Raw genomic sequence first — 11,460 nt, forward strand, 5'->3', positions numbered from 1 at the left:
ATATATATTAAAATAAATTTTTTGTTACATTTTATCTATATACATATTTTTGGATGTTCATTATATATATATATATATTATAATATTTGTTTCTAAAATTTTCCACTAAAAAAAAAAAGAAAAATAAATAAATAAAATGTCTCTTAAAAACATTTTTTACCCTTTTCTTTAATTGTAAAATTAAAAAAAAAAAAAGGGTACAAAAACCTCCAATCTTAAAAAAAAAAAATATATTGTACAAAGGAAAGTACCAAATCCAAAATTTTGAGTTCCAATCGAATCGGGTTTACAACATCACCACCCCACAACTTCCTTGTATAAAAACTCTTCTCTGCAAATAGTATCTCTCAGATTCTTCAAATATACTTCGATTCCATTGATCTCTCAAATTCGATATTCCTCCAATTTCTCTCTCTTTCTCTTTCACTTTCAGCCATGGAAAACCACAACGCCAAGTTGGGCTCTGGCGGTGGAGCCAAAGCCTATCCCAACACAAACAACAACGCAACCGATGAACAGGTCCAGAGCCCTGATCACAATCGTCCCGATGAACTCCAGCAAGAATCGATTGCTGGGTCTTTGGATTCTGCCCAGCCTCCTCCTCCTCCTGATTGTGCTGGTTCTGTTGCTCGTCAGTCATCTAGAACTCCCTTCACTAATCTCAACCAGGTGGATGCCGACCTCGCCCTAGCTCGAACCCTCCAAGAGCAGGTCCCAATCTTCTTCCTTTCGCCTTCAATTTTTGTTTTTCATTTTAGGGTTAATGTGGCTTGCTACTGGCTTTTTATTTGTTTCCCTGAAGTGGGTTGCTCTTGTTTTTTTCGCTTGTGCCTTGTTGCATGTTTGGTTGCCGAGAAAATTCGTCTAAATTGAAGATGCCCTGACTTTGGGTTTTCGGTTTTGCGAGCGTTTTCCAATTGTTAGTCTCTACTTTTAGTTTAGGGAATTAATAAAATTCTGGCCTAAATGTGGACTACTGAAATGTACCCTGATATTTATAATAAGGTGCTCTTTTTTTGGCTGGTCAATCTTAGTAATAATGACATTGATCGTTTATTTCGAATTTGTTTGTGGGTTCCTTCTGCTTGATGGCATATTTGAATTTTTTTAGTTGTATCTATTTTCTAAGTATTGTGACAACTCAATCATCAAATACATTCTCGACTTAATCTTATTGTCATTCAGCTTAGATGTATTTATTTTTCCCATAACTTGTCATCTTCGTTTTGTGTTTGTGAGACTGTGTATGTTTATCATTGTCTTGTTGAGAAATGAGAAATAAGATTAGGGATTTGTCTTGTGACGATCCAATATACTTGCTGACTTTTTAAAAAATAAATTCCAATACTTTTTGATTTTATCTTGTTTTTCACGTTGTCCAATTGATGTTATTGATTACTGAGTAGGAAAGGGCATATATGATGCTGAGAATGAACAATGAAGGGAGTGATTATGGAAGTTGGGAAGCTGGAAGTTATTTACATGATGATGAGGATGATTTCAATGATTTTCATGATGACACTGACGTGGATGATGATGATGATGACGACGAGGAATTTGATGGAACTGATGTTGAGAATGATGCAGATGCATTTGATATGCATGCTCATGATGATGATGATGTAGAAGATGATAACCCCAATGTTGAACTTGACCCTGCTGGTTTTTCAAGTGACGAGGCCTATGCAAGAGCCCTACAGGATGCTGAAGATAGAGAAATGGCTGCTAGATTACTGGCTCTTGCTGATCTAAATGATGGTGATTATTTTCGTACTTCTCTCATTTTTCAAAATCTTTTCATTTGAAATGGTTTAGTTATGGGGTTTTGTGTTTTAGGTGAAGTTGAGGATGCAGACGACCATGGTGTTAACTCCCAGGTAACGTCTGCGTTAGCTTTTAACAGGATCTGCTAATTCTTTTTAAGCCCATCTCTCAGGAAATTCGTGGACCCAGACCCACCCAGATATACACACATCTCAAACTATTTTTAGTCCTGGTTATGTTGCCAGATTGTTTAGCATCTTTAAAGTAGAATCCTTTTTTAACTTTTTTGATATAATTCATATCCTGATTTAACTGTAGCAGTTGCTAAGAGGAGTTTTGATGAATATCAGTTTAAACATGGTACAGTTTTAAGTGTTTGGAAGTCAATGTAAAATAGGTATAATATGTCCCTTAAACTTCATTTTTGGGTATTTTGAGTTTGGCTTGGATGAATTGGTGAAGAGGAAAAGTTACACATGATTACCACCCCCCCGGGGCTCCCCTGGCGGGTTCTAACTAAAATTACATGGATCTCTGATCAGAAATAATGATACTTGTTAATTCCTTCAAATTTTAGAAGTTAGCAGTGGCCAGTCTTCGAGTAATCAACTGTTGAGAGTTAAGTTTTCAAATATTGCCTAGAGGGGTGATATTACCATAGGACTCTTTGCTAGGATATACATGCCTAGAAGTGTGGATATTAGAAGAAACCTCCCTTTTGGTTTGCAATTTGTTGTTTTATTTTCCATTTTTTATTTTATCTTGCTTTCTTTTTATTGTTTCCTTTTCTCCCCTTCCCTTGAATAAACTAAGAGAAAAAAACACAAAAAAAAAAAAAAAAACAAAAATACAAGGCATTTACGGCTTGAGTACAAAACTGTGAGTGCAGTCACCTTGAAGATCTGTTCAAGGTATCTGAGAAAAGCAGCATAGATCCATATTCTAATTTCATTTGATATTCTAGGTCTGCTAGAGCACCTCTTGGCTCATTTATATAACATGTGCTGATAGGTCATTTCTCACCAGACAACTTGATAAAATAAAGTTATTGGTAGCTGTGTATGATTCACCAAATTTTGCGGGCTGCTCCAACTAACTTTAGATCTTAAATGAGTTAAACATGATTTTTCTTTTCAGTTGGAATTAGACTTAAACATGATGTAGCTAACTATTGGAATGATGCCAAAAATGAGATAAGAATGTATCTCTCAAGATGATAAAGGGGGTCCATACCTTTTTCACTGTAAATTCATCATATGAAGTCATAGTACTGTTTTCAATCTTGTTCGTTTTTTATATCTTTTCTTACCTTAGTCCACCCAATGTTTCAAATTTGATGTATATCTTCCCTAGCCTCTTTGCCCTACATCGCTTCTGGAAGTAGTGTAGTATATTCTAGTGGCACTGGGTGCATTGTGGAGTACCTCCCAGCAAGATACTGAATTTTAAGAGCTGTCCTTCCACCCAAAAAAAAAAAAAAAAAATTTAATGACGAGCTGTTGTTTGGACTTTTCCAAACCATGTCAAAAAGTGTTCTTTTTGTGTTCTCTTGCCCATGTTTCTTAAATTAATATGTATGCTCATACAGTGAATCTGGTTTGTACTCTGCAACATTTTAGAGCATACCAGCAGTTATTTTTTGTGTGTGTGTGTGTTTGTTTGCTTTTGTATCTCATTATTGCATTGTCCAGGAAACTTGGGAGGAAGTTGATCCAGACGAACTTTCATATGAGGTAAGGTGTTTACACCTTTTAGTGGACTTTCTGTTTTCTGTTTTCTGTTTTATTGCTAAAGAAGTTCTTCAACTATTATAGGAGTTGCTTGCATTGGGTGAAGTAGTTGGAACCGAGAGCAGAGGTCTTTCAGCTGATTCAATTGCATCATTGCCTTCGGTAAACTACAAGACAGGAAGCAGTCAGATTGGAAGCAATGATTCGTAAGTATACATATAATAGTTCTTGGCATCCATGGCATTCATCTTATAATCAGTTTATTTGGTTTCAATTTAGGTGTGTCATATGTCGGTTGGACTACGAGGATGGTGAGACCTTGACACTGCTCTCTTGCAAACATTCGTATCATGTTGAGTGCATAAATAACTGGTTGAAAATAAACAAGGTACATTCATGAGATTTTGAGCTTTTTATTTCCTGGCAATGGTTTAATGGTTTTTAACTCTTCACTACTCTTTTAGTTTAATCTGCTATTTAATTGTTAAAGTAGGTTAATTACACAAGGTGTTCTATTTTAGACCCTATATTTTATTTGATTTTGATTGAGATCTGCAATGTATAGATTGATTTGAGGTAGGAATTGAAGACTAATGGGTTTTACAGAAATGTGCAAGTAACACTATGATGCACAGGATTTATTATGAAAATTGCAGTCCATAAATGTAATTGACGAAAAAACTAAAAATAAAGAAAAGATAATTTATTCAACGATTCTCGAAACAAGAAGTTTTGTTTTAGTCTTACTCAAACATTTTAAAATATCAACTTATAATTTTATTGTGAGAAAGAAATTCTGTGTAAGACACAGGTGTGTATAATTCTTTGCTAATCGCACAATTATTAAGATATTTGTTGAAAGATACTATTATTATAATATATATTTTTTATTATGCATTTTCATTATTATATGATAAATATTGAAAAATGCTAATTTTTTTGGTTAGAAATGTTTGTGGTTATAGTCATCTATACTGTGTTATTATAATATTTTCATATTGGTTTCTAAGCTAATTTTACGTTTTTTTAAAAAACATGTATACTTTCTCCAAGTTGTTGAAACTCAATAGTTTTTTATGAGTACCGTGAAAATTTGCACATAGTTATGGAGTTTATTGATTTAAGTTTGCTAAATCAAAAACATATTTCTGAAACTGTGAAATCAAACTTATTATTCTCAACTTAGAAAGCTAAACAGATACCTTTGTGCTTTATTCTTTCAGTTTTTTATTTTTTTTTATAATTAAATATTTTTTGGTTTTATTATAGTTTAAGGCTCTACATTGTGCTCTAATTTCATAAAATTCTTCATGTTACTTCCATATATCTAGTGCCATAAGCTCTTTTGCCCTCTAGAGTTGATAGATTTGGGGGTAGAAACCAAATCATCAGTTGGGTAAACGTATTCCTCTTAGCTTTGAAATTTATAGCCCATTAATTTCCTTATTCATTTATTTTTTGTGAGTTTTGGTCCCTTATATTGCAGTTGTGGTTGAAAGTCCTTATACATTATTTTCTTCATTTTTTCTTTTACATCTAAAGCTATTAGTGTCCTTGCATTATCTGAGTTGTTAGACGAGACTGAAGAGAAAGGGTATGTGCTTGAAAATGTGAAAGCCACATGTTATGGCAAGCTCATGCTCAATTGATTTGCATACTTTTCTGAAGCAAATATCTTATACTCAGGAAAGAAAGTTGTTAGATCTGGTCATTTTGGAGCTTGCTATGTCCCAATAGAGCTGTAGGTTTGGTTTTGGTATCAGCTGCTTTACCAATGGGTCTGCAAGACTTCTGATGGATCTTGTGCCCCTCAGGTCTTGTTACTCAAGTTTAATGATTCAATTGGTAGGGATTGACTCTATGTTTAATTATTTATATTAGCCGCAAATTTATTTTAGGTAGCTAGACATGTAAAGAAAGTTGAAATATTGTAACTAATAAGTTTCCTTGGTTGTTTAGGAGGTTTTTTCCAATAACTGATTTTTTGGACTAAATATGTAGATAGGATATCTTCTACCGTTTTTAATTACCTCGATCCATTCAATCTTTAAGCAGAAACAAGAAAATTCTCTTCCCAAGTTAATGGACTGGGCATCCCGCTCAATGTGCCAGATCTTCATTTGAATATCCTAAAATCCAAAAATGAAGAAAAAAGAGAGAGATGCTATTAAGGTTAAAAAAAAAAAAATAATAATAATTAAAAAAAAGAAAAACAACAACAACAAAAAGCAGCGCCATAGTCCATCACTTTAAATGAACTTAATTATGATGATTGATAAGTTTGTGTCCAAAATGAACAAAAGAAAAAGCAAAGTCAATTCTGTTACATGTATAATATTACATTTTCCTGTTGCTTCGTTTTGTAGTTTCTGATATTACAAAGTTGTGTGTGTACATATTTTTTTCCCAATAAAAAAGAAGAATTTATGTGTATTTTTATTAAGTAAACACCAAAAGTTATGGATAATATGACTGGTATACTAGTTTGAATATGTTAAATTGAAGTATGGCTAAAATTTATGATTTTTGGTGTATCTGCATGAAGTTTAGAACTAGCTGGAGATTATAAAGATGAGGCATGTAGGTCTTATGGTTTATAGATAAATTGTGAAAGGGAGAAAGAGATATTTTCACAATTTTTTGTTCTTCCTGCCCATAAACAAAGCCCAGAGAAATCTATTGAGACTACTTTGATGAATGCATTTCTCCAATGTGTGTATTTAACATTGTGAGGCAAACCTCTGAAAAAATTGGATTAAATTATTTTTTTGGCTTTGAATCATAACTTATTAAATATGAGTTATATGCTAAAGGATGCATCAAGACACTGAATATATATAATACGGTGTCATTTGACTGATTATCAACTACATTATTCGGTCGCTTAAGATGTTTACTCATCTATGCTCTCATGTCTGTAGTCTTTTAGATTGTATCATGCTGTAGTTGCATCTTTTGTTCTTGGAGTTATTTTATAGTTCACTAGAGAGATTTTGAAGGATTGCTTCTGTTTTTATAATTTATGGCCTTCCTGGATTTTAAAAACCAGTTGAGATGACCTTGTTTGTTTTGGTCATAGGACTTATTTTTGTCCGTAGATTATGTGCTTTGGTGAATCTAACTCGAAGGAAAGTTGAAATGCAAGCATCTTTTCCTCCATACTTATTTTCTTAATTGGTTCCTCCTTTATTTTGCTTTACCTTTATCATGAAAACTGAACTCCCTTTTCGGTGGATAGCTTTATACTGTGCTTGTTTTACAAAATTGGAATTTTCTTTCTTTTTAGAACATGCATATGATTCTTCATGTTTAGCTCAATTCTATTGCTTTACCGTTTGCTTTTCAGCAGGAAAGGGTTTGAGAGATGGATAAGTTTAATTACACTATAATTTACTCTTTGAGTGCAGGTCTGTCCTGTTTGCAGCACCGAGGTCTCTACATCTGGAAACAGCTAATAATATTTATTTGGCCATCGTCCCGTAAGTTTTTAGACATTCGTGTAAGTTGGTAAACCGCAGGGTTCCTACCCTGTTCTATTATGCATATTTCGTTATATACCAGTGGCGAAACGACTCAGATGTAAAATCCAACTGTTCAAATTAGATTAATGTTGATTTTATTATGGTCTTTCATTTTTTACAACGCCAAAGACGGTAGCCTGATGATTCTATGCATATTTTTGTCAGTGTTCTGGAGTGCAATGGTAAACTCCAACCAATTGAAGTAGTGGGCAGTAAAATTTTTTCTGTGTTGTCAATTTTTGGGCTACGAGGTATAAATTAGCCGCCTTCAAGTCCTTTCCACCTTAATCTGAGTTTTGAACCTAAGACAAAAGTTTTTGCAATTTCCTGGAGGTTTTATTGCTATTTACAGGGCTATCGGTACGGTAATCTACATCTTATAATATCTATTTCGATAAAATTTGTTAATAGCTGGCGTGGATTCATGATACTTGTTTCGACTTGAGAGTATAATATTGGTAAATGTGTGATTTATTTAGAACTCATGTACAAATATATAACATAGACATAGAACAGTGTTTGTGTTTTTTTTTTTTTTTTTTTTTTTTTTTTTTTTGGGAATAATTCACCTAATGTACAAGCTATCCAAAATCTCCTTTTCCCATGATTCATTCGAACTCTTGCGTTTGTAGGCACAAGTAGAGATGCTCTACCATTGGAATTATCCATTTTGTCAACAGTGTTTGTGTCTTAAGATTGGTAATTGGCATTATCGTCAAGACTTGGTACTTTATAAGAAAATGAAGTGGAAATTGTTTTACATTAGACGTCGCATTAGTGAGGATGATTACTGACCAACACATATGATAACACAAATGCAAATCCTGTACTCAACAGTGAATATATAAGGTGCCGTTTGGTAAAGAATTTGGTTTATTGTTTGGTAATGTGTTGGTTTTTGGTTTATATTTTTTCTTTGCCTAATCTTGTGTAATTTGGTTATCTCAAATATTTATTACTGTTAATTATTGATGATTAAAGTTTTTTAGGCATCTCAATTGACTATAAACTTTAAAGAAAGAAAAATGATATAAAAGAAAAAAAAATCAATTTGAAAGTTTGAAATTTTGTTCAATTTTATTTTATTTTTGTATTGAAATTTTTGTTCTTTAACTTTGTAGCTAAATAGATGCTTAATAAATTATAATTACTGCTAACACTAACAAACGTTTGAGAATAATAAAATACAAACAATTAAGTAGAAACAAATAATAAAAACCAAAAAAAAAAAAAAAAAAAAAAAAAAAAAAAAAAAAAAGAAACCAACAAGTTTTAAAGGTCTGATTTAGGAAGTTTTCTTGCTCCTGCGGTTCAAAAGTTGAAGGTTAGTCATGTGTGCCACAAGAAGTACTTGATGTGAAATGTTCAATAGGCAGTTGTTTGGTAAAACACTAGAAGAAAACAGTTGGCCTCCTTTTCTTTGTTCTTCTATTTCTACCTTTTCTTTTGTTCTAAAGAAAGTACCCAAAAGTAAAATAATTAATATTTGAATTTTGTTAGAATAACCTAGAATTCAAAGAGATATAATTAAAAATAAAAAAATAAAAAAAAAGAAGACAAATGACAACAACCAAAAAGAGTGTGAAAGCAACTACTGGGAAACTTGTAAATATGAAACACAATTGGCCAGGTTGCAAAACTTTGGGCGTTACTTACCCACTCATGGCATTTTGATTAGATGTAGTGTACCTTAAAAAAATAGGTTTATGGCTTTATATGCTTGGTCTGCCTCCATAGTCATCACCAAGAAAAGCATTTTTTACTGAACGGAGCTCCATGATCACCTCCTCCATGACCATTCTATCTTTTGGCAACTCCATTGAGCAAGCAAATCCTTTTTTATGGACGGAATGCAAACGTTATTACCATCATACATTACGGTATGTTTTTCACTGCTCTTGCTTTCATTAGGCTTTAGTTTTCCTACTTCTGCTTCTGCTTTTTGTTCTACTTGTCTTGAGAGCAATCTACATTAATCTTCCTTGTAAATCCCATCTTTGAAAATTCATGAATATTGAGAGCATCTTTGAACATTTCGCCTATCGGCCTCTTCCCCATGAACATCTCCAGCGGAAGAATCCCATAGCTATAAACGTCTCCATGTGTAGATGCTTCATCACCAACCCCATACTCTGCAATTTCAACGTTTTTCAAATGTTTTTGTTGATAAATAAGTTAAGTTTGTAAAAAGGGGTATGTAAGCATCTTTTTTTTTTTTTTTTTTTTTTGGGGAAATATGGATTGGAAGAAATTATTTGTCAGTTTTAGGGGCTTGATTTTGCAACATGCATTATTTATGGCTACAAATTACATTGTTTTGATGGCATAGTAAGGATTTAAAAGACAATTAAAACAATGAATAGTTTCTACCTAGAGCAACATAGCGAACAGTTCCCTTTAATACTATTGTACTGGTATATGATTTTAAGAAACACTGTTAGCGATTGAGAGCAGCCTTGCTAAGCCAAAGTCACCAACATGACCAACCATTTCATTGTGAAGAAGAACAATGCTTGGCTTTAAGATCACAGTGGATGATTGGTGGTGATATTGATGATTAAGATAATGCAATTTAGCCTTTGAAGAAGGTTCAAGTTTTGTGAAACATTTTTACCGGCTCTGTTTCGATGTAACCACTTTTGCAAGGAGCTTGCATTTTCCATGAATTCAAAAACTAGTGCTTTGAATTCATGGCCATGATAATCCATGCTAGAGCATGATGTTAGAATCTTTACTGGACTTCGATGTCTAATATTTCTTAATGCTTTACATTCAGCCATAAAGATCTAGGAAGTTGAGAACTTTTATAGCTACTACTCTCTAATCCTGAGTCAAAACTCCTTTATACACAGAGCCACAACTACCACTCCCAATCAAGTTTTCAGAAGAGAATCCATTTGTTGCCTGATAGAGCATTTTGCATGTAACTTTGGAAACATGATATTGGTCTGGGTCCGATGTTACAGGTGTAGCAGATGATGTTTTCCTAGGTTTCCTTCTCAAGTATAGTGCAAGAAAAATTGAGAGTAAGAGCATGGATAAAACCACACAAATAACTATTATTAACAGTTTGAGAGCGTTGTAGATTTGATGGGGCATGCATGAAGATGAAGTTCCAAGCACCCCAACAAAGCTTACTATTTCCCATTAATGATATGGCATTACAATTTCTAAAGGCTCCTCTGGTTGGCACTTCACCCTCTAGATCATTAAAAGAAAGATTGAAATACATAAAAAATGGAAGATCTTATAGATTTTTTCGAATATTTTCCGAAAAGTTGTTTCAAGAAAGATCTAAATGCTTAAAGCCTTTCAGGTTAGGTACTCAAAACTTGTGCATTCTCCAATGTTTCCAGGAATTTGACACATTGTTTTCTGATACATCTAATGCATTTATAGGCTTAAGATCGCCAATATCAATAGGTAGTTTCCCACTTAAGGAATTACTTGAAAGGTTGAGCATGAGTGAAAGTGAGGAAAGATCAGTTACCTGCATAGGAATGGCTCTAGTGAGATAATTTTGGGGAAAGGTCCAGATAATGTAAATATTTGCAGTTTCCTATACTTGCAGGAATGGTTCCTTCCAATTCATTTCCTGACAAAAGGAGTGTTGACAACTTTGTGAGATTGCCAAAGGAGGAAGGAATTGGTCCAAATAATCTGTTCCTACTAAGTGACATACCTTGAATGTTTCAAACAAATAAGAGGCAATGATGCCGGTGAAGAGTTTATCCTCTATATCCACTAAGTTCAAATTGGTGGTTTACTTATCTAATGCGTCAGATAGTTCCATATATTTGATTGCCACCAAGATATAGTTCACTCAGTTGGGTTGACAAATTGGCTATTGAAGCTGGCAAAATGAGTCCAAATTGGCTGTCACCAAAATCCAAGTTTTGGATTGGCTACACTTTTTCAAGTATGATAGAAAATTCAAGTCACCAGTTGAATTGGCACCTAAATTGTTGCTGCCAAAACCTAACCACCAAATATCTATGAGATGATCTCCCAAGTTACTTGGAAAAGAACCAAAAAAATTATTTAAGTCATAGCTAGTACTTGAAGCTTAGTAACATTAGTTATGGAAATTGGGATATATTGGACCACAGAATTCATTACTAGATATTTTCAACCACTGGAGATTAGGAGGTGCAATTTCTATATTTGGTGGAAAGCTACCTCTAAGTCTATTGCTTGAAATCTCATATGAAAGTCCTAGACGATATATTGTAAAATGAGATAGGAAACATAACAGATAATTCATTATCCTCAATTGCAAGAATCGATAAGCTTTACAACGGAATATTTCCTGCCAAATTATTGTATGGGGCAGAAAAATGCTTGAGGGAAGAAATATTTCCAATAGAAGAAGATGGGATGGTTTCCGTCAACTCGTTTCCACCAAGCTGAAGGTACCAAAGTTTTCTTGAAGTAGCCAAGTTTAG

At 33.5% G+C, this 11,460-nt stretch overlaps 1 protein-coding gene across 3 annotated transcripts; it reads left to right on the plus strand.

Annotated features, from left to right (window-relative positions):
- The first annotated feature begins 253 nt into the window (after positions 1-253).
- On the plus strand, positions 254-7,113 carry LOC107421899 (E3 ubiquitin ligase BIG BROTHER-related). 3 transcript variants are annotated; one of them, XR_007242096.2, is made up of 7 exons: positions 254-711; positions 1,407-1,758; positions 1,837-1,877; positions 3,456-3,497; positions 3,579-3,700; positions 3,754-3,882; positions 6,902-7,113. XR_007242096.2 is itself a non-coding variant. In XM_048477488.2 (7 exons), exons 1-7 carry the CDS (start codon positions 436-438, stop codon positions 6,947-6,949), a joined length of 990 nt encoding a protein of 329 aa, XP_048333445.2. In that variant the 5' UTR covers positions 255-435; the 3' UTR covers positions 6,950-7,113. The 3 variants fall into 3 exon arrangements, 2 of the variants coding, with proteins under 2 accessions (XP_060671638.1, XP_048333445.2); XM_048477488.2 differs by having other exon boundaries at positions 255-711; positions 3,774-3,882; XM_060815655.1 differs by lacking the exons at positions 3,754-3,882; positions 6,902-7,113 and adding an exon at positions 5,037-5,470.
- Positions 7,114-11,460: the final 4,347 nt, after the last annotated feature.

The sequence above is a fragment of the Ziziphus jujuba genome, chromosome 3 (assembly GCF_031755915.1).
Source record: "Ziziphus jujuba cultivar Dongzao chromosome 3, ASM3175591v1".
Lineage (NCBI taxonomy): Eukaryota > Viridiplantae > Streptophyta > Magnoliopsida > Rosales > Rhamnaceae > Ziziphus > Ziziphus jujuba.

Coding starts and splice junctions, on each gene's coding strand:
- LOC107421899 (XM_048477488.2), top strand. CDS start 436: ATGGAAAACCACAACGCCAAGTTGGGCTCTGGCGGTGGAGCCAAAGCC. Junction 712..1,406: donor CTCGAACCCTCCAAGAGCAG/GTCCCAATCTTC, acceptor ATTACTGAGTAG/GAAAGGGCATATATGATGCT. Junction 3,498..3,578: donor CAGACGAACTTTCATATGAG/GTAAGGTGTTTA, acceptor CAACTATTATAG/GAGTTGCTTGCATTGGGTGA.